This window comes from Rhamphochromis sp. 'chilingali' (assembly GCF_963969265.1).
Source record: "Rhamphochromis sp. 'chilingali' genome assembly, chromosome: 1".
NCBI lineage: Eukaryota > Metazoa > Chordata > Actinopteri > Cichliformes > Cichlidae > Rhamphochromis > Rhamphochromis sp. 'chilingali'.
In genome coordinates this window covers 22,888,438-22,914,083 of record NC_137929.1, presented here as the reverse complement: position 1 = coordinate 22,914,083, position 25,646 = coordinate 22,888,438, and the positions used below count along the sequence as shown (strand labels likewise).

The 25,646-nt window shown below is 39.5% G+C and overlaps 2 protein-coding genes and 1 gene segment (V, D, J or C); 2 read left to right on the top strand and 1 right to left on the bottom strand.

Moving 5' to 3' along the window:
* LOC308407572 (uncharacterized protein) overlaps positions 1 to 13,214 on the top strand; it is a gene marked incomplete at its 5' end in the record, with an annotated part of 36,691 nt that extends 23,477 nt beyond the window's left edge. The window contains 5 exons of the mRNA XM_080899328.1: positions 676 to 1,044; positions 5,132 to 5,839; positions 7,053 to 7,116; positions 10,076 to 11,366; positions 11,484 to 13,214. Coding sequence (XP_080755454.1) covers positions 676 to 1,044; positions 5,132 to 5,839; positions 7,053 to 7,116; positions 10,076 to 11,366; positions 11,484 to 12,935 — 3,884 coding nt within the window. The 3' untranslated portion in view covers positions 12,936 to 13,214. The remainder of the gene's footprint in view (positions 1 to 675; positions 1,045 to 5,131; positions 5,840 to 7,052; positions 7,117 to 10,075; positions 11,367 to 11,483) is intronic.
* A 1,135-nt stretch (positions 13,215 to 14,349) lies between these two features.
* LOC308407565 (Ig lambda-1 chain V regions MOPC 104E/RPC20/J558/S104-like) lies at positions 14,350 to 15,182 on the top strand. The segment is given in 2 exons: positions 14,350 to 14,372; positions 14,570 to 15,182.
* Positions 15,183 to 16,961: 1,779 nt separating this feature from the next.
* LOC308406332 (uncharacterized protein) lies at positions 16,962 to 20,270 on the bottom strand. 6 transcript variants are annotated; one of them, XR_013973517.1, is made up of 4 exons: positions 20,194 to 20,270; positions 18,638 to 18,688; positions 18,282 to 18,377; positions 16,962 to 17,738 (listed from the first exon to the last, which is right to left on the bottom strand). XR_013973517.1 is itself a non-coding variant. In XM_080897285.1 (4 exons), the coding sequence occupies exons 1-4, from the start codon at positions 19,856 to 19,858 to the stop codon at positions 17,421 to 17,423; spliced, it is 480 nt and encodes a 159-aa protein (XP_080753411.1). In that variant the 5' UTR covers positions 19,859 to 20,161; the 3' UTR covers positions 16,962 to 17,420. The 6 variants fall into 6 exon arrangements, 1 of the variants encoding a protein (XP_080753411.1); XR_013973518.1 differs by having other exon boundaries at positions 18,634 to 18,688; positions 20,194 to 20,258; XR_013973519.1 differs by lacking the exon at positions 20,194 to 20,270 and adding an exon at positions 19,857 to 20,168.
* Positions 20,271 to 25,646: the final 5,376 nt, after the last annotated feature.

Here is a 25,646-nt window from a genome sequence, read left to right as displayed (position 1 = left end):
AAGCAATGTCATAGTGTACCTGATTACATTTAAGTTGAAATTAAAGGGACAGAAATCGGTGTGGAACATCACAAGTCTTGATGCTCCTAGGCGTTACTTCTCGTTAGCCAATCAAATGCAGTCCACTCAGAGGAATAAAGAGCTTGGTGAGAGTCAGTACATTCAACAGGATACGATGTGGACACGATGATGCCTTTAAAGTTTGCTTTGTGTCTAACATGCCTGGCACTGGGTAGTGTAGGTAAGTTGTCTCTTCTAAATACAGCTGTATAGAACGCATATATATACTGATATACACAATCTTTTAAAATCAGTGTTTTTTTTCCTCTTCAGCTCAGAAGACTAACCTGAAATCCTCAGTTTATGTGCGTCAAGAAAGTGGTTTTGTGTCGCCTAGCATTGGTGACAAAGTGACTTTGCAATGTTTCTACGAAGAAGACGCAGTGATGTTTTACTGGTATAAACAATCTCTGGGACAGAATCCAAAGCTTGTGTCTAAATTTTATAAACATGAAAAAAATGGCACGTTTTACAGTGAGTTTGAAAACAATTCTCGTTTCTCACTAGACACTGGAAATGGTAACAATCACTTGATCATTTCAGATCTACAGATTTCGGACTCAGCTACTTATTACTGCATTGGTATCTATGTATACGATTTTGAATTTTCTGAAGGTGTTACTGTCAGTGTAGAGGGTTCAGGGATAAACATCCAAACTTTGCTCCATCAGTCTGAGACGATGGTTCCATCCGAAACCATTGAGCCTGGAGGCTCTGCTCTGAACTGTATTATACACAAACATACCTATGATGGAGGCCACAGAGTTTACTGGTTCCAGGATTCTGCCGAATCTCATCCTGGACTCATTTATGCCAACGGAGTCAGGAGTGATGAGTATGAGAAGAGGCCTACGACACAAACACACACCTGCTTCTACAACTTACCCATGAAAAGTCCTAATCTCTCTGATGCTTCGAGCTACTGTGCTGTTGCCTCATGTGGACACATACTGTTTGGAGACCGGGAAGAGCTCCACTTAGAGCGTAAGTAGCAATACAAAATCCGTTTCATATTTGCATGACTGTGACTGTTTTACACACAAAGCATGTTCAAAAATGTTTGCTTTACTCATCTTAACTTGCAGATGAGCACTCTGTTGTCTTGGTGTATTTCCTGAGTGGAGCGTTGATATTTACCATTATCCTGCTGCTTATGCTGTCATATGCAGCACTGAGAATTAATATCAAAATGAAACGCCAAAGTTCAGGTAGGCTGTGGTTACTTTTCACCCATGTTTAGGTAGCATATACAGTCATAAAGACTTAAAAAGCAACTTTGTCTCCAACCTTCATAACCAGACTCTCAAGCAAGATCTGCAAATGCCTCAACTCCAAATACAGAAGTGAGTACTAATCTGCCAGTCTAACTGTATGTAGATAGACAGAAGTAGGGTACACCAGTTTTCTAGTTTGTGATGTTGCAATCTTTGCATTTCTACTATCTTAAGCAACAGAAAATTATGTTTGGACCTATGTTTACTAAAAATAATCTTTAAAAACAAATAAGAGGAAACATTGGTAGATACAGTTATGGCTTCCATCAACATAATGACCAACCATTGGAAGTTATCAAGTTTGACAAAGTGGAAGATATCAGTAATACTGTATATGGACAAAAGTACTGGGCCATCTAAACATTAGAACCAGAAGAGTTGCTCGGCTATAACAAAACATGCCATGAAGCTCCCGGTGCAGTTTTTGTGTTGATGTAAATACCAGAGGAGGTTTGAAACTCTGCAGTTATTAGGTCAGCAGAGAGTTGGCAACTTTGACACATTTCTGTGGTACAAGGAGACGTGAGACACAATATAAATGTATACATATTGCAAATGAAGTCTGGTATGAACTGTGAGATTCCCACCATCAACTGCACCTGCCTGCTACTGAATGCAAAGCAGAGCATTTGATGATGCATTTATTCTTCCAGGTGTGTAGATGTCCTTAGCAATGTGCCATTATGCTGTAGTGGCAATAAAGATTAATAAAGTACTAATTTTAAATTCTTATGTTATTATCAGGGTAACCAAGATTCAGACAACCTCCATTATGCTGCTTTGAGGGACCACAAGGTCAACCGATCCAAGAGACAAAGAGACAACACAAACACCGAATGTGTGTACTCCAGTGTCAAACAGTAAACCTGGAATTTCATTTGTAGCCATGTTGTCCTGTAAGAAGAACTGTGTCTTTAAAGCATTTGTTTTTTGTTTGTTTTTTCGATTTGTTGATTGTTGAAGCATTGTTGTAATATATTGTGTATGGTAAGAAGAGAACTACAAGCCAGAGATAAAGAAAGGTAAAAGAGAAAGATTGCTACATAAAAGCCAGTAGAACTGTGAGGAACATAAGCTAGCAAGCTCATATTACAAATATTACAAACTCAGTAATGCAAAAGGATCATAAACAGAACGTCTCTGCAGTCTCTAAGTGTGGCCTTCAGAGATGAGACTGCACGCACAGAAACAGCAGGCCTGTGCCTTCTCATAGCAGTGTTGTGGTAAGCAGGCACTTAACTTCTAAATATGCAGTTACGCTGAACATGACAGGAAACAATTTATCAGTGATAATCTTCTGATAATTTAAGACATGTCATACATCTTTCACAACTGCATTTGCAGAATGTTGTTCCATTTGGTGTTGTTTACACACCTGAAACCAGAGAAGTGAGACTCTATGTAGCTTCTGTGTGGTCAACAGTCAAATGACTGACTTTCAAAGTGCTTTGAAGAACACCTAGCTCACTTTGTCTTTCTAGTTTCAGACAGGAAGTGTCTGCAGTGTGTTTATGGACTGCAGCCATGCAGTATTAATGATGCTCAAGTTTCTTCAGTAGACTACATCAAAATATTAAAATAAATCAAAATGCAATCAATCACATTGTCTTTGTTTTATTCATTTTATTCAAATAGGATGCACTCTATAACTATATTGCTTCTTACCCACACAAAACCAGTGAAGCCCAAGCTCTTGTGGCCTTTCAGTCAATAAGGTTCACACACATTTTAACTAACACAATTCTATGACAGACATGAAAAATAAAATAAATGTAAATGAAATGTAAATAAAAATAAATGTAATTTGGTGCAATATAAACATTTCCTTATGGCTAAAACATGAACCAAATATCAAAAACCGTTATGTCCATGGCCCCACTGCTTTTTTAATATCCTTTTTTTTTTGGCTTTTAGCCTTTACTAGAGGACAGTGAATACGAATGCAGGACGTTTTTGACCTCCTTAACCAGAAGAACTGTATTGAGATCCAGTATGACCCCAATTAACATAAATGACTGAGACTTAGTGAGTGAGAGTTCAATAAAAGTGACAGTAGCTGTAGGAGGCAGCTGTGTGAGAGACAACAAGAGTGAACTACCAACCACTACACCTACCAATGCGATGACGCCTCAATTAAATCGTCTTTGTAAAATTTTGTAACATCACCTTTCTAGTTGTACCTCCATTGCTAGACTCTGGTAGAAAACAGCTATGAAGATGCAGGTCGTTACACGTGTCAACAGGGTGGAAAAGTCAGTGATGGGGACGAAAGCTGATCTGTTTGCAGCTGCAGTACTTCCTTCTCTCCTATACTCAAAATTCAATTTTTTATCGCGCAATGTTCAGTCCTTGAGTCTTTTCAAGGAATATACGCTTGATATTATTTAATTTACATCTAGTCAACATGCAAGCTTCAACTCATGGCTCTCAGTGTGGGATAGCGTCGCTTTCATGACATTGCTGTTAATGTTTAAACAGCAAGTTTCAGGTCTGGGCAATTGGATTTTCACAGATTTTCCATTAATTTTCTGGATTTTTCATGTTATTTAAGTTTTTTTTATCACCAAACGCACCACTTTGATTCAGATTCATATATCTCAACGATTGCAGCAAGTCCATTTATGGCCCCCATTGGGTGGACATTGATGGTTGTATTGTGAGTAAGTCACATGATGCCCTCATGTGGGGGTGGCTGTAGCTCAGACGGTAGAGCAGGTCATCTACTGATCAGAAGGCTTCCCCTAGTCTGCATGCCAAATATCCTTGAGCAAGATACTAACACCAAATTGCATGCATCAGAGTATGAGTGTGTGTGTGAATGTTACTTAGAAAGCACCTAGGAAAATGTGCTTGTGCGAATATGGGTGTGAATGCACAAGTTGTGTAAAGCACTTTGAGTGCCCAGAAGAGTAGAAAAGCGCTATATAAGAACCAGTCCATTTACGATTATTGCCCTAATTTTCCCCAGTGGCCACTCATATTATTGCAACCGAAAAGACAATGAAAAGATGTATATAAACTACTAACAGAACAGAAGCCTAGAAAATCGAATTTTGATGATGCAGCATTTCTCTCTAAGCATGCTAGACAATTAGAAATGTGAAGGTGGGACCAGCAAGAGAAACACTGAAACATATCCAAATGTATGAATGACGGGAAGTTAAAAATAAGAAATATGATCTCTTCATAGAGCATTTAAAAAGGATATGGCTCACTGAAGTAAGAAAACTTGCATCACCAGATATGGCATACACACAACCACTACAATAACTAATGTCTGTGGCGTCTTTCAATCAGATCTTGGTTCATTTCACTGTTCTTAAGACAATAAGTAGCGCTAAATTACTTTTCACACTAACCGGAAACATCCTAACCTTGGCCAAGTTTGCTCTCACTCACATTATTGATTTTTGGGGTTTTAATGGTTAAAATAATGTAATACTATAACTCTGGTATTGTTTTCCACATCTCTTGCTGCGAGAACCAAAATTCATAATGAAGGGGGCGTTAAACTTTTGTACCCTGTTTCAAAAGTAGTTCAGAGTCACTTTTGGTTAGCCAATCAAACGGAGCCTTGTCTCTAAGACTAGAGGACGTATGGAGGTTTTCTACATTGGTCAAGACCTTTTGATCACAATGACATCTCTGAATTTTGCTTTGATTTGCCTGGTCTTCTGGAAAATTGGTAAGTTGGGAATACCTTAAATTCTTAAAAATATAAATTAAATCTCACTTATAGAGTGATTAGGCTTTTATTGTGATTTTAAGTGCAAACATTCATGGTGTTCTCTTTACAGACCGGGTAACTAATATTCAGCTCTCCTCAAATGTTCGTCAAGAGAGCGGCTTTATATCAGCTAATGTTGGGGACAATGTAACTTTGCGATGTTTCTACGAAGGTGATGTTGCAGCTATGTTTTACTGGTACAAACAAACCCTGGGACAAAAGCCAAAGCTCATCTCTAGCTTCTACAAACATGACAAAAATGGCACTTTTAGCGAGGATTTCAAGAACAATCCAAGATTTTCTTTGGACAGTAAAAATGGAAAGAACCACTTGACAATCTGGAATTTACAAATGTCTGACTCAGCAACGTATTACTGCATAAGCTGCTATGCTTACAAGTTTGAATTTGCAGAGGGCACCACAATCCATGTGAAGGGTTCGGATTTGAACCTTCAAACTTCAGTCCATCAGCTGTCTTCTGCAACCGTCCAGCTAGGAGCCTCTTTGACTCTGAACTGTACAGTCCACACTGGGACTTGTGATGAAGAACACAGTGTTTACTGGTTCAAAAGCTCAGAAAAATCCCATCCAGGACTCATTTACACCCATGGAGGCAGGAACAATCGCTGCGAGAGGAAAGCTAACACACAAACAAACACGTGTGTCTACAATTTGCCAATAAAGAGCTTGAATTTGTCTGATAATGGGATGTATTACTGTGCTGTTGCCTCTTGTGGACACATACTGTTTGGTAATGGGACCAAGCTGGGCTCGGAGGGTAAGTGGCATTCTAGTAGCCTGTCTCACATTTGCTAAACAGTCTTTAATACTCTCTCATTCAGCTTTTAATGGAAACATATTAACAACACTGATGGTTGATGGATGTTTGGTTCTCTACAGATGAGGTGACCTTTCCTGACTTTCTTGTGCATGTTTTAAGTGGAGTCTTGGCATTCACCACCACTTTGAGTCTTTTAATGGGTTTTCTAGTGTGGAAGATGAATAAAGGTAACCAGTCACTTACACTTGCAGTCAGTCCAAACATGGTTAGATATAGTGCACAAAAAACAGTTGCAAGGGTGTATGAAAGGGCACATGCGGCTTACAGTGTAAAGTGCTTTGATTTGTTAGTAAGACTGGATACACATTATATAAGTGCCAAACTATAATATTGTTTTCTTGAACAGCGTGTATTTACAGACAAAGGCTTTTATATTTTTTGTGTTTCACAATAGAGTCACAAGCAAGATGTTCAGATGCAGCTAATGCAGAGGTGACTATATTTTTTGATATATATCAAATTATCTTTTGAACAGCTACCAATACATATATTACACTGTAGCACTTGATTTTTTTTCTGTAACATTTATTGACTCGTGTATTTTTGTACCAGGGATACCAAGATGCAGACAACCTTCACTATGCTGCCGTACAGACACAAAAGTCCAACCGGCAAAGGAGGCAGATGAATGACACCATGAATCACTGTGTGTACTCCAGTGTAAGGCAGCAGATTTGAACCTGTTTCATCTAGACTTTGTTTCAGCGTAAGATGTGGTTTTGTTAGCGTGTGTTTTGAGATCTGTTGTGAAGATAATCAGTACAAAGCCTTGGTTACAAAGGTGCTACATTTCCATTATCAGTATACTTGTTGATTCTCAGGGGTAAGAAAAACAGTGAGAAAACATGTTACTTTACGAAGCCAACCTTTCTGAACATGTGCATAACACACTGTGCCACATCACCATAAATATAAGCCAGTTTATGTCACAAGAAATACAATGTACAATGTAATGAGTGCTCTCTACTGGGGAATATCTGTTTATCTTTTCATATTGTGGTTACATATTTAAGAATCTTTTTATAGCTTAGATTAAGGTCTGAAGTTTAAAAAAAGTCATAAAGTTAAATCTCTATATGTCTGGGTGATTCAAAGATAAAACAAACAACAAAAACAAACCATCTGCTCTTTTGTTTTTGTGTCTGTGTAGTTGCAAACAGGAAGCCTCCACTACTTTTCCACCATTGCAGCCGTATACTGGCTAAAACAACAAGGTTAATGCAATTAGCACTTTTGAACTAACTCTGCTGAAAGTTTGCAGCACGGCTATTTTTCCATAGTGTAGTGGTTTACGTGTTCAACGGGTGAAAGATTTCCGGTTCGATTCCAGGAGGAGAGATGAATGGAGTATTTCTCTGAAATTGCAAAAGTTAGAAAAAATTAAAATGGAGCTACCTACTTGTGAATAAATGATCTGCCAAAAGTAGCATGATCTCTATGAAGGGCCTTCTTGCTGTGCTGGTGTATTTTGCACGGTTTTAATGGAATTTTCTGACAAATAAAATATATTACACACCATACAAGATGCTTATTTGGGTTATTTTCTTTCCTGCTGACTGTTTGGAAGATATCTGTGTCTTTGTGTTGCACCTGTACAATTTATGAATACAGCTTGCTAACATTAGCTGGCAATTCAGCACTCCACCCTGATATGACTGAAATAACTGATATACAAGACTTGGTAAGTCTTAAATCTTTGTTTTTCCCCATTAGCTGCCTGTCCTCATAAACACACCAAAATGGTCTTTTTTAAATTCTACATAACTTACAAATCTTATCTTGTATAACAAAGACATAGAACTCAAGACTTCTTGGTTTAAGAAGCAGTGATTGTGTGTTACAGTGATGTTACCCACTGGCTTGTGTGGATTACTTTGGTATTTTGGATGTTGCCATGTTTTTTAAAACATCAAAACACATATTTGGACCAGAGAGTAGAGCTTCGGAGTTACCAGCTTAGTAAGTCTAAGGGGTTGAACAAACTGAATACCCAAAATCTTGAAGTAAACATTAAACAAGAAAAAACTATAAATACCTGTCACTCAATATAGTCACACCTCTTTTTATGCATACACATGTGCATAGATTTATTATGCTTAAGAAAATGTGTTCACAAAAAATTCCACCCCGTCATAGTTTCTTCTGTAAACACAAGGTCAAACTCAAGCAATCATTTCAGTGAGACTTATGTTAGCCAAGTTAAACTGTAGTGGTCTTTGTGGGTTTCAGAAGAATGAAGAGGTGTAAGTACTTTAGTGGGGAGTCAGTCTTAAAGAAAACTGCATTAAACCACAAAGTAAATGGACTTTGTGGGTATATTATCTAATTTACCTCTGAGGTGTTAAAATGCACGCCCTAAAGACCACATGCAAATAACCAATAAACCTTTATAGACCATAAAACAATCCAAAGAGAGAAGGCATTATGTCAAATGTCAGCCAATAGAATTCTTTGCAGTTCTTTGACAAACGTGGAGATGAGACCTTGTATAGACTACAGAGGCCTGTTGGCCACTCTTAGGGCATCTGTCCAAACTTTAGGCCTAAAAAGTAAGCAAATGTCTTCCCCATATAGTTATTATAAAGCAGCAAATTATCTAAGGAGAAAAAAATGCAGTGTTTTGTACCATGAAACTGTTTTTTAAAATGTTGTACATCAGTTAAATTGGGCATTTTAACAGGGAGTCTACAGAAATCGACTACTTTTGAAGACACCCTCAAGTTTTTGGCATTTCCTCATTGCTTTTTATTGTTTGCATGAGATGGGAAAGTCACCTGACTGTTTGAGACATCACTCAAATTTGCCAGAAAGTGCTGGAAATTGATGGCATTTCCCTAACAAAGGATATTGTCATAACTTTTGAAAAGTTCCTAAGGGTTTTCTCCAAAAACAGCATTCATGCTCAGCATTATTATTATTTCATTATTATTATTATTACACAAAGATTGTTTGCTGTTTTCAAAGGACCAGATTCCAGAAGACCTCAATCAACATATAAACATCATCCTGGTTTGACCAATTTTGGCACACCTTGGATACCGTATAAAGTATGGAACAGCAGAAATTATATAATTTCATTTACATGCCTAAAAATGTTTGTTTTTAAAAAATATATTTTTGAAGAATTAAACACACATTCACAGGCAGCGTGCCCTTTCTGCCATGCGCATGGGAAGGTTAAACAGCCTCTGGTGCTTTAAACTCTGAGGAGCTGTAGCTTCGGCTTCTATTGGACGATTTGTTTGATTTACACCTTTTGATGATGCCAGAAGTTGCAAGACCAGACCCCACGTGACCCCAAATTTATGACACGCGGCATCTGTCCAGTCACGTGTCCTTAACTGGGCCTAAGATGGCGATTATTGATGGAAGTTGCTCTGATGCATTGTGTTACCACCAGAGATGGGCAGTAATGCGTTACTGTAATCTGATTACTTTTTTCAAGTAACGAGTAAAGTAAGGGATTACTATTGCAAAAACGGTAATTAGATTACCGTTACTTTCCCGTAGGAACGCTGCGTTACTGCGAGTGCGCCGTTAGTGACAACAGCTGTGTGCAGATCAACAATGGATCACATATCGAGTGCGGGAGAGAGTATGAGCGTGCAGCGTTTAAAGCGTGGAAGCACTGACCTTACTTTGAGTTTGATTCCATAAAAAGTGACAAAAACATTAGCGTCCGTTGTGTGTGGGAAGAAAACTTCGTTTTACAGCGAAAAAACCCCTAAACTTCCGAGCAAGCACCGAGTAGCTATGACGTAATGGGAAATTCACAGAGAAACTCGCGGATTCTTCCATTGACCGCGGCACACCTGCACCAGGGTAAACCTCCGCCTACCACAGTCCTGCTTTACAGGTGAAAATAGAGCAACAGGACCGCTGAGTCTTTGACTTTATTCATTTTCTGCTGTGTTTTACTTGCATCTATTTGAAAGAGTGAGTGTAAACACAAAAAATATTTTATTTTATGTGCTGGAATGTGTAGAAAATAGGTTTAAATGTTAAACTAATTTATTCAAGTCAGAGAATGTTGCATATAGTTTAATTTTTACTTGATGCATAAAGTTAAAAGATTAAAAGACAAAGATTTAAGATGGCGGCGCGCACAGACGCAGCGGCCCGGAGCTCCTACACTTTTGCACTTTTGGTGGTACTGTGTATTATTTCACACAGTCTGGGGTTACTTCAATACAACAGAGATGATCTACTACAACTAAGCTGTGGAGATCTTCAACTAACATCCGAGTATCTCATCCCCCCGGAGATCGTTAAGCAACCCCCGGGGCTACCCGCAACAGCAAGCCGCAGGAGGAGACGTTGCGAGCGGAGGCAGAAGAGAGGCAAGCGGGGAGGCCTGTGGGCACGGCTAAAGACTAGTCCGTTTAAACCACCACTCCCGATCATATTCCTCTCCAACGCCCGTTCAATCCGTTACAAACTGGATGAAATACGACTGCAGATCGCCACTCGACGGACTTTTAATAACTGTTCGTGCATGATTTTCACTGAAACCTGGCTGGACAGCGCCATTCCCGATGCGGCTATCGATCTAGCAGGCCGCACCGCCTATCGAGCCGACAGGTCTGCGGACTCGGGTAAGAAGACTGGCGGGGGGCTGTGCATCTATATTAACAACCTTTGGTGCACGAACGTCACGGTAACGGAAAAACTGTGCAGTACAGAGGTAGAACTGTTGGTGTTAAAGTGCCGTCCATTCTATCTCCCTCGGGAATTTTCTGCCGTTTACATCTGCGCTGTTTACATTCCACCAGATGCTAATGCTAAGCTAGCGTTAGCACAATTGAGCAGCAGCATCAATAACAGCCTGGTAGCACACCCGGACAGTGTCTTTATTGCGGCTGGGGATTTTAACCACGCGGACCTGAAATCTGTACTTCACAATTTCCACCGTAATGTGAAGTGTGCTACCAGAGGAGATAGAACGTTGGACCAGGTGTACACCAACATGGCGAATGCGTACAGAGCCCAGGCTTATCCCCACCTGGGTCTGTCAGACCATCTCTCCCTTCTGCTACACCCAATATACACACAAAAGATCAAGAGCACTGGGATTACAACCAAAACCGTGAGAACATGGCCGCAGGACGCTATTCCGATGCTTCAGGACTGTTTCCACTGCACAGACTGGGATGTATTCAAGGTGCAGGACACTGACAATCGTGTCGCATTGGACAGTTACACCTCCACTGTCTTGGACTACATCTGTTTCTGTGTGGACAATGTAACAACTTGGAAACGATTCCGTGTGTTCCCTAATAATCCACCCTGGATGACACACGGAGTTCAACAACTTATTCGAACAAGGAACAACGCTTTCAAATCCGGGGACCAGGAGGCATACAGTGCTGCCAGGGCCAACCTGAGAAGAGGCATCAAGACTGCCAAGCAGCAGCACAGGAGGCGTATCGAGGCCAGGTTTGAGAACAACACAAACCCAAGGCAGGTCTGGGAGGGCATCAGGGCTATCACGGACTACAAAAGAAGAACACCATCACCCTCAGCCGACAGTTCTACTCTGGCTGAGGATCTAAATCTCTTTTATGCCCGTTTTGACAGGGAGAACACCGACCCTGTCCTGTCCCCTCTCCCCTCAACCGACCCTGCTCCGGTCCTGAGCACTCATGAGCTGAGGCGTGTGTTCCGGAGCATTAACACCAGGAAGGCGGCCGGGCCGGATGGAGTGCTGGGCCGGGTGCTAAAAGACTGTGCTGCAGACCTGGCGGACGTCTTCACCTCTATATATAACACCTCGTTGTCCTGTTCACTGGTACCATCCTGTTTCAAAGCAGCAACCATCGTTCCCATCCCAAAACAGTCAAATGTCACATGTCTGAACGATTTCAGACCTGTGGCACTCACCCCCATTCCCGCCAAATGCCTGGAGAGACTGGTCATTAAACACATCAGAGCTGCTTTTCCACCATCCCTGGACTCGCACCAGTTTGCATACAGGGAGAACCGGTCAACCGAGGATGCGATCGCCACAGTGCTGCACACATTACTGAAGCACTTGGAACACAGGAACACCTATGCACGGCTCCTCTTTGTAGACTACAGCTCGGCTTTTAATACCATCCGGCCATACAAACTCCGTCCCAAACTCCACCAACTGGGACTTAACTCCTCTCTGTGCAACTGGATTGTGGACTTCCTCACTAACCGTAGACAGAGTGTCAGAGTGGGTAAGAACACCTCTTCCACCCTTGTGGTCAACACCGGTGCCCCTCAGGGGTGTGTTCTGAGCCCTCTGCTATACACTCTCTTCACCCATGACTGTATTTCCTCCTGCGCGTCCAATCTCATTGTTAAGTTTGCAGATGACACTACAGTGCTCGGACTTATATCCAACAATGATGAGACAAACTATAGGACAGAGGTGCAACAACTAGAGTCATGGTGCCACGACAATAACTTGGTCTTAAACACCAAAAAGACCAAGGAGATCATTGTAGATTTCCGGAAGAGGGGTCATAACAACCATCTGCCTCTCTTCATTGGCAGTGAGGCGGTGGAGAGGGTGAGCAGTTTTAAATTCTTGGGGGTAACTGTGACCGAGGACCAGTCCTGGGGCAACCATATCACCTCAGTTGTACGGAAGGCCCAACAGCGCCTCTACTACCTGAGGAGACTGCGGAGCGCACACATTCCCAGATCTCTGATGTTGAACTTCTACAACTGTTTCATCAGCAGCGTTCTGACGTATGGATTTCTAGTGTGGTTCCCCAGCTGCACCAAGGCCGATCAGCAAGCACTCCAGCGGGTGGTGAAAGAAGCTGGCAGAATTATTGGAACAAGTCTGCCAGAGATCAGTAATATCTTCCCCACTCGCTGTCTGAGGAGGGTGCACAGTATCCTGCGGGACCAACATCACCCTGCGCGCCACCTTTTCCATCTGCTGCCCTCAGGGAGAAGGTACAGGTCTATACAGGCCAGAACATCCAGACTGGCCAACAGCCTGTATCCACAGGCTGTGAGGCTCCTGAACTCTCTGCCCCCCTCTCACGGACAATAACCATATCCAACTTCTTAATAGCAATGAACTGGTCTGCATTGGTGCATCATATCTTTATTCTCTTCCCCCTCCTGCCCCCCCCCCCCCCCCCCCCCTCTTTCTTAAATAGATAACTATCATATCTGATATCATATCTCACAGTACAATAATATTGAATGGGTTGCATTGTTGTATTTTGTCATGTTTCTCAGGTCTTTGTCTGAATTTCTACGAACATTATTGCTAAGGATTGTCTTATTGCATTGGAGTCACACTGGGTTAAATATGTACACTTGGGTTTTAAGGGGTATTTATTATTTTCTTCTTTTTTTTGGGTTGTATGGAAGCCCCAAACGCAATTTCATTGTTCTTGACAATGACAATAAATAAATAAATACTAAATACTAAATACTAAAACTGATAAAACAAGTTAAAAAAAGAGACTTTTCCATTTGATTACATTTTATATGATGGATTATGCAGAAAAAGTAGAATTGGGCTGAAAGATCTATCACTTTATCACCTCTTCAGGTTGTAAATCGTGTTTTTAAAAAGTAACTAAGTAACTAAGTAATTAATTACTTTTGAAATTAAGTAATCAGTAAAGTAACGGGATTACTTTTTGGGGAAGTAATCAGTAATTAGTTACTGATTACTTTTTTCAAGTAACTTGACCAACACTGGTTACCACAGCCATTATCCAGAACTACAGCGGCTATTGGTTACAGCGGAGGAAACCAGTCCGGTAAGCAAATTTCTGTCTTAGCACATTTGTGGTTTTCTTTTGCCGCTGGTTTAGTGAATTTGTTTTGGAATCGGTGAGAACTAAGATAGCTAACTAGCCATTGTTTACATTGTTACATGAAGTCTGGAGAATTCTTGGCTCAGTTGTGTGTGTTTAGAAGACTTAACTTGAGAATTTACAATAGGACTTTGCTATCTAATGGATAATGTCACGCTAGCTAAATCAAAATTTTACATAAAATCTATGAAAAACTGGAAACTGTGTTTTTTTTAGTTCACTTTTACAGACGGGTTGTTTGATGCCTTTCAATGTGTTGCTGATGTCCGGAAATATACTTTCACAGGATAAGCCATGTATATAATTACTGACTGCAGTTATTCTGTAGAAAAATATGATGTTAATTCTAGTGCCAAAGAACTCTGCTTTCTATTCTAATATGTTGCATAAAGCTCAATTATTTATAAGTGATTTGAAAAAGTGTCAGAAGCCTTAAAGTACGTCAAATAGTTTCACCCAACTGATTCTTCTCATAGAGCTAAGATTGCCTCTGTAGGTGGATGTGATCATCTACCCTCCTGGCCAATCAAAACAGTCTTGTCTCTGAAGAGAGTGAGGATGTAGAGCAGTGCTTTTCACTCAACACGGCAATTTCAACAAGATGACACCTCCGAAGCTTGTCTTCTATCTGACATGCCTCTTCTTGGTGGAATTTAGTAAGTTGCATTTTATTTAAAAAACAAGAACAACTATTTATGTTTTAAATGTATCATTCTGGTTAAAAATAATTCTGCTCTTTACCCCATTTAGCTCAGATGAATCATTTAAAACAACCCAGAAATTTACATCAAGAGAAAGGATTGATATCTGCTAATGTTGGAGACTCGTTGATTTTGCGATGTTTTCATGACAGTGATGCTGCAAAGTATTACTGGTACAAGCAACTACTGGGACAGAAGCTACAGCTTATTTCCAATACCTATAAATTTGACAAAAATGGAACTTTTTATGATGAGTTCAAGGACAATCCACGCTTTACATTGGAAACTGATGTGGGTATAAATCACTTACAAATTTCCAACGTACAAATCACAGATACAGCAACTTACTTCTGTGCAAGTGGTCTTTCATTTGTGTTTGAATTTGGAGAGGGTACCAAAGTCATTGTAAAGAGTCAAGGTTTGAGCATCAAAGCTCTAGTCCAGCAGTCTGCTTCTGAAACCATCCAGCCTGGAGGCTCTGTGACTCTAAACTGTACTGTACACACTGGGACCTGTGATGGAGAACGCAGCATTTACTGGTTCAGAAAAACAGAAGAATCTCAACAAACAGGACTTATTTACACCCATGGAGGTGGGAATGATCAGTGCGAGAGAAAAACTAAAACACAAACTAACACCTGCGTCTACACCCTGCCGATGAACGGTCTGAATCTGTCTCATGCTGGGACCTACTACTGTGCTGTTGCCTCATGTGGACACATACTGTTTGGAAAGGGGACAAAACTGGACTTTGAACGTGAGTAACGTCAAGGCTAAGCTTACTAAAAATACTGTAGATCCTCCCCAACAGGGAATGGGACAAAGTTGGACTTTCAAAGTGAGCAGATTTTCTACCAGGAATGGTCTGTTTTTACTCAATAGTATTTATTTTAACTTTGTAAAAAAAGTTGTGAACTTGTTTTCACGTTTTACAGGGGACGTGGACTCACTGGGTTTGGTGTATTTTTTGGGTGGTGCTTTGATATTCGTCATGATTCTTTCTGGCTTTCTGGCTTTCCTGATATGCAAGATGAATGGGAGAAACTGCAGCCAATATTCAGGTACAGTGTATTTTCATTGTTAAAAGCTTAATCTGTATTTTCTTTTTTGGTAAAAAAATAACTTTTTCTTCAACTTTTACCTTCAGAGTCTCATGTAGGACAGTCATCTCCTCACACAACCAATGCAGAGGTAAATATCACTGGAGTGTAACTTTCACAAGCACAAATCTTCCAGTACAATGCACATGAGAAGCAGTTACAATGTATTAATATATTATTTTGTTAGCAGGGTTACAACGATGCAGACAGCCTGCATTATGCCGCTTTACGTGTAAACCAGAGAAAACAATCAAGAAGACTTAAGGATGACACCATGAGTGAATGTGTGTACTCCAGTGTAAAGCAATGACTGTCTTTTGCTTTCTTTATAGTTGTTACAGAGAAGTACTTGTACAATTTTGATTTTAAAAACGGTTTCTGGGTCTTTTTTGTTTGTTTTTGTTTGGAATTTCATGATGGATATCCTAATATTATTCCTTTATAGTGATTTATAGACTTGACAGATGAAATATATCACATATTTCTTGATTTTGATGCATTTCGTTTAATGCTCTGGAATTCTTGCCATGTGTTTAATCACAAAATAAAGTAAATGTCATTATGAAGAACTTGAGCGAATGCGTGTTTACTTCTTTTGGGTATCTGGTTGCTCCCTGTGTATCGTACAGTACATGTGACAGTCCTCACTTATCCCAGACCAGCAGTGGAATTAGGAGGTGGCTGTGACCAGAAAAGCTGCCAATAATTATTTTGACACTTTAACAACTCTAAATACTGGGCATGTAGTTTAAACATTAAAAGTGTGTTGTTGAGATTTAGTTTCTCTATAGGTTATTATCACTAGTCTCGGATTTTGCCTTCATAGGAACTAAGGGGAAGTAGCTGCCAGGTGCTGACAGTGAAACACACTTCATTAGGTGATCAGTAAGTGTGACCACCTCTACAAAGCCAAAAACTTTCAGTTAGCATACGAAATGTTCTTGAGAACATGATCACAAAAAACAGACCAAGTTTAGGTTTTTTGAAGGGTTGCCACACTGTAAAACCTAATAAGTTCACAGAACTCAAAAATTGTTGTGTAACAGATTACACAACAATTTTTTAGTGATGTTTTTAAAAGTTTTAAGTTTAACTAAAATAAAAATTATAGTTGCAGTTGCCTTAAATTACCTCAATGTTAACTCATAAATGTTGATATTCCTCAACTTATAATTAGGGAGTAATAAACTCAAAATGTTCAATTTTTTCAACTTAATTAAGGTGGGAAATACACTCAAAATATTTTACATATTGCAACTCATACGATGTGGGAAATAAACTCAAACTTTTTCATATTTTCTAACTTATAATATGGGAAATAACACTTAAAATCTTCAATATTTTTTAAAATACTGTGGGAAATACACTTACAAATAATTCTAAACTGTTTACCCAGTAAATTATAATCAGCTAAAAGTGTTAGAAAACATGAAAGTAACAACACTAACAATTTAACAACTTTTTATTAAACACAATGTGCTTTTAAAAAGGCACAAACAACAGAGCTCACTCATAAAAAAGTGCTTCATAAATAAAACAAGAGAAAAAGACTCCAAGGGTCTCCATCTCAATTCTAAAATTCAATAACATTTTCAGTATTAACAGCAATTGCAGCTATTAGAACATTGATGCATTTAACACTTACTGTACCTTGACAGCTGCAGCTCACTTTCTTTTTTAAAAATACATAAAAAAAACAGTACTGGTTTCCACTGCTGTACTTATAGGGAACAAACATCAAGGCAGTGCATTTACGTATTAGGCAACAGAACATTAAACATGAATAGTGAACTGAACAGTCATTCATCTTAAATGTGAGGTAGAAGAGGCAAATGATTAGGAAAAAAACAAACAAAAAAGCTTCCTCAATACTCAGCTTAACAAGTAGTCCATTCTGAGTGATTCACTCATTGAACAAATCATTCTTCAGCATCAGTAGACGCCCTTTCAGTGGTTTGTTGTCCTCAAGGCACATCACAACCTTCTGGATAAATGTGAATGTAAGCTCAAGTTTCTTTGGGTATTGTAGGTCTAATGCATAGATGTACCCAAAGAGCAGGAGAAATGACTCAGCCAGATTTGTGGGACCATTCACAAGTATTTCATCCTCAACGACAATGCAGATGCTTTCGGGACTGAAGAGGGCCGAATCAGTAGTGTCATCCGTGACAACTGTCAGCAGAGCCACAGGAGTGTCAGTGAGGTCTGGACCATCTGCTGACTGCAAAACAAAAATAATACAAGAATGAGTTCAGCCCCACAAGGACACAAATCATGCTATTGATTAGAGGTGTGAATCTTCATAAGTCGCACGTTTCTTTTAGGATTATAATGTCAACGATTTAATTTGATATTGCGATACATCATGATGCATTACAATAATCTTAATTTGGGTTTGGTTTCAAAACATATGTGTAAATAAATGTTTTCAACAATAAATATATGCCAAGATATTTGTTTTTGTTATTTACCAAACATTTCTCTGACCACAACATGGCACCTCCAAAAAAATAGAACACTTGAATTTTAAAAAGGGAGATAGTTTTTATCTGCAGATTTTTTTTGTATAATAATCTTTCAACTATTTTCATGTTTTCTGGTTTATGCGTAACAATCTTCTTGCAATCTTATTCAACAATAGTTGATATATGGGAGAAAACAAGTCAGATGAGGACTGTGTTGAACATCCTTCCTGATATACACCCTGGTTCTCCTTGAGTTCTGAGCGATGTCATATGGTTGATGCTGAGGCCAGTACACTTACATCACAAGTCCTGAATAACGTGGAGGCATCTTCACGCAGGTACACAGGAAGTGCACGAAGGACGAGGGCCCGTCTTGTATTTACATCATGCTGTTCCTAGATGAACACACAATATCTATTAGAATAGTATTTACACAAATGCAGAGTAAAAACAAAGTGTTGGATAGCCATGTTCTGATTGTCATTGTTATAGATCAGGGGTGTCCAAACTTTTTGTGTAACGGGCTAAACCTGTCAATCTAGAAGGGTAACCCAAAAAAAATCTAAAAATTTTGAATAATTCAAGGCAAAATTCTCTAGTTTCTTTGTATTTATTTTTTATTTAAATTGGGACACAAATTATAAAACTCACCCACTGACAACTGGTGAAATGTTGACTCTCTGTAGCGCTCTTTGCAGTCTGATATCTGTAAACAATATGTGCACAAAGACGACTTATTAATGTTCAAAAACATTTTTTGCACAGCACACACACACAAGTAGTCAGCTGATCTCATCTGATGCAGATCTGCTCCTTGATCAAGTGACATTTGTCCGGATTTTTGGCACGAGTGACGTCGAATCAGCACCGCAGCTGGATGGCCCGATTTACATACCCAGCGCAGCTGATACTCACTACAATAATTTACTAAGATTATATGCACTCCTGTTATTAAGTCCAGTTCAGTCTGTTAATGTTAACCGTTTCAAACTAATGTTGATAGGTGTGTTGCTAAGCTTAATAACTTAAATAACAAACTTGAAATTTACCCGTCCTATTTTCCCTTTTATTGTTTTTTCTCTGTGCTGTAAATCTTCTGTCTAAGAAGAAATCTGAGGCTGCTGTTCTGAAAATAAGCTACCAAAGCTTTTTCTGAATGAATCAATAAAGATCCATTTATGGAAAGCTGTGATGAAAGCAGTTTTGTCTTTAATTATATTCAACAATATAACATATTCGACCACTTTTAAGTGATTTTGTGATCTTTAATACACTTTAATACACTAAAGTTAAGGTTATTTACCTAATTTCTAGTAAGTAGCCCTCAGTGAAAAAAGTTTGGACACCCCAGCCTTACAGGTTAGGGAGTATTTGTGATCCGCACAGTCTGCATCAATGATTCTTGCCTGGGAGCAGAACGCGGCTCTTTATTTTCATTTCATTTCAATTTATCTAGCAAAGATCGATAGGGTCTGGCTTAAAGGTGTCAAGGAGGCGCCTCAGTCTGGCTGGTTGAGCCTTGTCGAATTAGCGCGAACAATTTAGCTGAACTTCGTTCGTAGCACCGAGTTCGACCAGTGTATAATGTTAGGCTGAATCAGGCGATGCATTTTTCCGCAAGCCTTGACTTGTAGAGCTCGCTTAGTGGAATACCCCTCTAAACTGTTAAAAGGATTTCGAGATTATCTCACAACCACACATTTGAGACTACGAAAAAATACAAACGTGTCTAATTACCATCATGATAACACACTCATGTTGTTTATTATTGTTCGCTTCATGCTAGCACACACACACACAGCTCAACAGCGTAAACTACTGACTGTGTAACACGGACACTTATTGAAATAAGTATACTCACAATACGCACGTACATTACCGGCGAATACGACAACCAGTGGAAAGTTTTAGTAGAAAGTTCAAATGCATGGAGCTAGAACTGCCACCGTCAACTTCCCGGGCAAGAATACAATGCATTATGGGAAATGTTGTCCCCCACGGAAAACCGCCAAAACGTTACATCATTCTAATTTGAAATAACATTACGTATTTGTCACATTAGAAAACTTCTAAAATTACAATTACTTGGATTCGAATTCATTTATAACAAACATTCACTGTGCACAAAGTACGAATATATTTCCAGTAAAAAATAAAAAAGAATGTTTATCGAAATTAAATTTAAACAAAACAAAAACACGTTAGACTTACCAAATTTAGGGCAGTTGATGAAAAAAAAATAAGGTGGTGGTCGTGGTGGGTTGAAGTTGGGGACTCTTAATCCACACGGGCTGGCCAAAACTTCCCCGTATCAAGGTAAATTCAAGATGGCTGACTAAGCTTTCCTGAGGGAGCGACAAGACTCCACCCACCAGAACGTCACTAATATATGCTTTTTAAACTTTTTGAGCGTTCCAAAAAATTTAGCTAAAAAATATTGAGCCCTATTCAATTAAAGCTGCATAAAAGCCAACAGAGCTCAATACTTTATAGTTTGCTCAACTACAAAACGACATTTGAGTGTTATGAGCTTATTAGTTATGAGCTAGAACAACTGTTAGGGATTACAGTGCAGGAAAAAAGTCCTTTTTAAAAGGAACCCATCAGCGTGGGATATTTTTTGGGAAGTTGCATTAGAATAAACAACATGTCTTGTTCAATAATGTCTATTAGACAGAGTAAATCAAAATGGATATGTTTGGCACAACACCACTGTCATTGAAAACCAAACATAGCATCAGCACAAAACACCTGGCAATAATTGTCAAGTCGAAGGGGTGTTGATTATTTGAGGAGGGGGGGGGGGGGGGGGGGGGTGTCAATGTCAGGCGTGTCCAACAGCTAAAGCTTGGCTTTAACTGTATTATGCAACAGGACAGTGACCCAAACATAGCAAATCTACAACGGAACAGCTAAATGATAAAAGAATCAAGGTTTTGCAAGAGAGAAGTGCATGCCCAAATACCCCAAACTATGATGAACTAAAGCAAAATTGTAAGGAAGAGTTAGCTAAAATTTCTCTACAACAGTGTGAGAGACTGATACAGAAAGCATTTGCTTCAAGCTATTGCTCTTTGTGAGTCTTGGAGCTTACTTAAGTTGTAGGACTGTGGGAGAAAGCTGGAGTACCCAGAGAGAACCCACACAAACACAAGGAGAACATGCAAACTCCACACAGAAAGACCCTGGTCTGATGGTGGAATTGAACTCAGGACTTTCTAGCTGTGAAGCAACAGTGCTAACCAACATGCCGGTGGCATAGGTACAAGTCCTCATACAATGTACATTACATATATTTATATATATTGTAAAAGTAGTCAAAAAAAATGACATCAACAACAGCACGGTGTCATTTCTGCTTTTTTTCCCTGTAACAACAGCACGACAGATAACAGTCCGTGAACAGTCGCCTTTTTGTTCTCGCTAACCCTCTACATTCTACCATCTACAACTGCCATGGTGTTAATGTCATCCTGAAAGATATGAACATCGAGGGTAAAAACAAAGGAGACTGCTACCGGGCTTTAATCCGCCGATCGCCATGCTGCGGTTACAAGAAAAAGACGCTGAAATTACGTTCTCTATGCATTTAGACGTTCCTGTGCTTTGGCTAAACATTGGATTGAAACTTCAATGCGACAATGACACCAAGTAGAATTACATACATATTGCATAGCCCCAAACATTTCTTTTTCAAAGCCTGCAGTGAAGAAAAAGGTTGGTGATGAGCACAGACAATATCAGGAAAAGTGAGAAATGCAATATTTCTTTGTTGAGCACAGCAGCGTGTCATATTTGCACAGAGAAAGTTGCAGTGCACAAGAAATACAATTTGAATCGTCATTACACAACTAGACATGCTGCGGTGTATGCAAAATACCAGGGAGACGAGAAAGCCAACCAGGTTGCCAATCTTAAAACATCTACTGAGGCTACAAGATTTCTTCAAGAAAGCAACCAAAAAGAATAATGCAGCAGTGAAAGCTAGCTATGTGGTTAGTGAGATGATTGCTAAAGCAGGAAAGCCATTCACAAAGGTGAATTTGTCAAAAAGTGCATATTGCAGGCTGCAAATATAGTCTGTCCAGAAAAGAAAGGTCAGTTTAGCAACATCAGCCTTTCTGCCAACATCAGCATTTCTGACCTGTCAAGTGACATTTAAGAGCAACTGTGCGAGAAAGCCAAATGTTTCAGTGTTTCAGTTGCTCTTGATGAGGCCACAGATATCACCGATACTGCTCAGCTCGCAGTGTATGTCCGAGGTGTTGTTGACTGCTTTGAGGTGATGGAGTACTTGCTTACAGCAATTCCAATGCATGGCCAGACCACCGCTCAGGAGATATGTCACAAGCTGTGTGATGCCATGGAAGAGGTTTGTTGGAATAACAACTGATGGAACGCCATCAATGACGGGGAGGAAAAATGGACTGGTAAGGAGGGTGTGGAGGAGGCTATTGCTCTGCACTGCATTATCCATCATCAGGTCCTTTGCAGCAAACACCTGAAGTTTGACAAAGTGATGTAAACATTTCAAAATGCATCAACCAAATCAGATCCAGGAGCTTAAAGCACTGAAGGGTTCCGTGCTTTTTTAGAGGAAGTGGAGTCACAATATAGGATGTGCTCTACTTCACTGAAGCACATTGGCTTAGCAGGGGAAACGTATTGAAAAGATTTTTTGGAGTTGATAGCAGAAGTGAAAGCCTTCACGGAGAAAGATGGAGTGGCTTTTCCTGTGCTAAGTGATCCCAAATGGCTCATGGACTTAGCTTTTCTTGTTGATATCAGATATAAGCTTAATGCACTGAACAAGAACTTACAAGGCCAGGGGCAACTTGTCAGTGCTGCCTATGACAACAAGAAAGCATTCTCCACAAAACGTGTGTTTTGGAAAACCCAGCTCTCTCAGACGTTCCTGACATTTCCCAGCATTGCAAGGCACTTGTGGATGCAGGCACACCATTCAGTGGTGAGAAGTATGTTGATGTCATTTTGAGGCTACAAGAGGTTTTGATCACAGATTTGCAGACTTCAAGACGCACAGAGTCACATTTCAAATTTTTGCTAGCCCCATCTCCTTTGATGATGATGCCCCTTGTGTGCTTCAGATGAAGCTCATTAAACTGCAGTGCAACTCAAAGTGAAGATCAGGGAGGTGAGTGGAAAAGCCGACTAGCTTGGGCATTTTTTGAGAGAACTGACCCCTAGCTTCCTTCGGCTTTCCTGAATGTTCAAGCGGCCCATGTGCCTTTTTAGAAGCACGTACTTCAGCGAAAAGCTCTTCTCCACCTTGAACTTCAATAAGTCCAAGTACAAGACCAGACTTACTGATGAACATCTTTAAGACATACTGAGGATCTCAACTGCTTCCTCCCTCAGGCCAAACCTCTCATGACATGCCTATATGACATTAAAGCTTGGTTGGCCCTGTCGGTCTCTCAGGTCAGCTGACCAGCTGCTCCTGGAGGTACTGAGATCCTGGAAACTCTCTATCGTGGCTCAAAAATTATGGAATAATTCGCCCTGGCACGTTAGAGAGGGCCCTTCAGTGTCCACTTTTAAATCGCGTCTCAAAACCCACTTTTATTCTTTGGCTTTTAATCTCAGTGAGACTTAGTTTTCAGTTGAAATGAAATTAGTTATTTAATTAATTATTTTTCTTTGTTTTATTTGGCTTTTATTTATATGTTCTGTAATTTTATTTTATGGTTCCAATGTACAGCGCTTTGTGTCAGCTGTGGTTGGTTTAAAGTGTTTTATAAATAAAGGTGATTGATGGATTGATTGAAAATGTGGCTGGGCTATGCGAAAGGAAGCCCTGCCAGGTCTCTAGCTGCAAGGAGTAGGCGAGACACGTTCAGATGAACAGCTCATGTTCTTCACTGTTCCATTCATGTTCAAAAGAAGGTTAAAGGTTAAAGAACTGTTAATACAGACATTTGAATCTGAATACAGCAAATATAGAAGACTGAAGAAACCACAACTTATTAACTCTTAATTTGTTCATTTATTTTTGTGTTATAGATAATAGATTTGAGACTATGGGAATTTTTTAACAATAGTTTTCTTGTGGAAAACCTTGTGCAACACAGCCTCAAGCTGACTGTGCCTTCAGCGGGCCAGCTAAATTGAGTTTGAGACCCCTGATATAGATGAAACCCAACCACCTCTTATAAATAACGCTTCTTCTACAGAAATGTCCAAGACTTAACTGTCTCACTGACAAACTTCTACCAGAAGAAAATCTTGCAGACATTAACACAGCTCTACTCACCATCCCCAGTACCAGTATGACAGAAACCATTGAGCGTGCCACTGTCGCACCTTAATACTATTAACATTTGGGTATACGATTAAAAAAGCATGTAAAGAGAACCTTCCATTCAAAAAGAAGGTTGGAAGCCCAGGACGATGTTTACTGGCTGCAGAAGGGTTTCATGAGAGACGGATCCTCTGTGGTTAAGAAGTAGAACAAAGTGTCCATAACTAAATCTCTAGAATCTGACAAACAAAGGCACACAGCTCTGGCTGCTGGGCTGAGGAAACACAAGATAAAATCTACTCATTCAATTTGGATAGCATTTAAGATGAGCCATAATAGTCAAGTGCTCTACAGCTACAAGCTTTGACTTGCATCAGTGTGAATGCAGAAAAGAAGAAGTCTGTCTCTGTCTGTGCAGCAGCTCGTGTGGTTTTTGTGCAGGATGTAAAGGTAGTTCCACACCCACATAAATACACCATTAGCACCTTTAAACATGCCACCAAAAGTGGTGGATTTTCAGGTATCGTAATACTACTTGGGTGAAATATTTAGAGTAATATTTACATCAGTGAAGAGAACAGACTAGTTGAACAGGGGTATTTGTGTTCCAATGAGCAAAAATAAAATAAAAAACCAACAAAAATAAATCGAACATAACATCCAAGTTCCTTGGCAGATAATTTAAAACTATTCAGCTGATGAAATCACATCACTTGAATTGCATTACCATTACGACTACTGCCATTATACCTATGCACATTTGGAGGTTTTGTGTGTGGGTTGTGTTTGTACCACTATCTTACTACCCTAACACAGCTTTTTGTTCCCTGCTGCTCAAAGCAAAGAAAAAACAACACATTTCAAAAAAAGCATTTCTATAAAAATTATTGAATTTCACATAAAATTTAAAAGTGAAATAAAAGATTAATTTGAAAAGTATTTGGGATGCAATGATTTCAATTTGTGATTTAAAATTTTCAAATATGTTGGTCTTTCTGCTTTAATAAGCCGTTTGGACAATTACAATGCACACTCTAAACATTCATGTTTCAGTGACAAATACTGAGCAGAATCCACTCTAAGGTGGCACCAGTCTCTAAGCTGTAAACTAATGACATTAATGTAATTTTCCTTAGTGAACATATACTGCACTAGTCAAGAGCCTCAATGCTTTTCATATATACTCATGATATTATGAACTTTACACCATAGGTGGTTGTGAACATGTGATTATGTTTCCACAGTAGGACGTACAGTGTCACTGTAGACTGGCCAATCAAGATCAGTCTTGGGTCTTCAGAGTGGAGAAAGCATCAAGATTCTTTTCATTTGACACAACGATTTGAACACGATGACACCTGCAAAGTTTGTCTTTTATCTGACATGTTTGTTCCTGGGGAAA

Coding starts and splice junctions, on each gene's coding strand:
- LOC308406332 (XM_080897285.1), bottom strand. Junction 18,378..18,637: donor CAACATTTCACCAGTTGTCA/GTGGGTGAGTTT, acceptor GTGTTCATCTAG/GAACAGCATGATGTAAATAC. Junction 17,739..18,281: donor CGTTATTCAGGACTTGTGAT/GTAAGTGTACTG, acceptor TTTGTTTTGCAG/TCAGCAGATGGTCCAGACCT.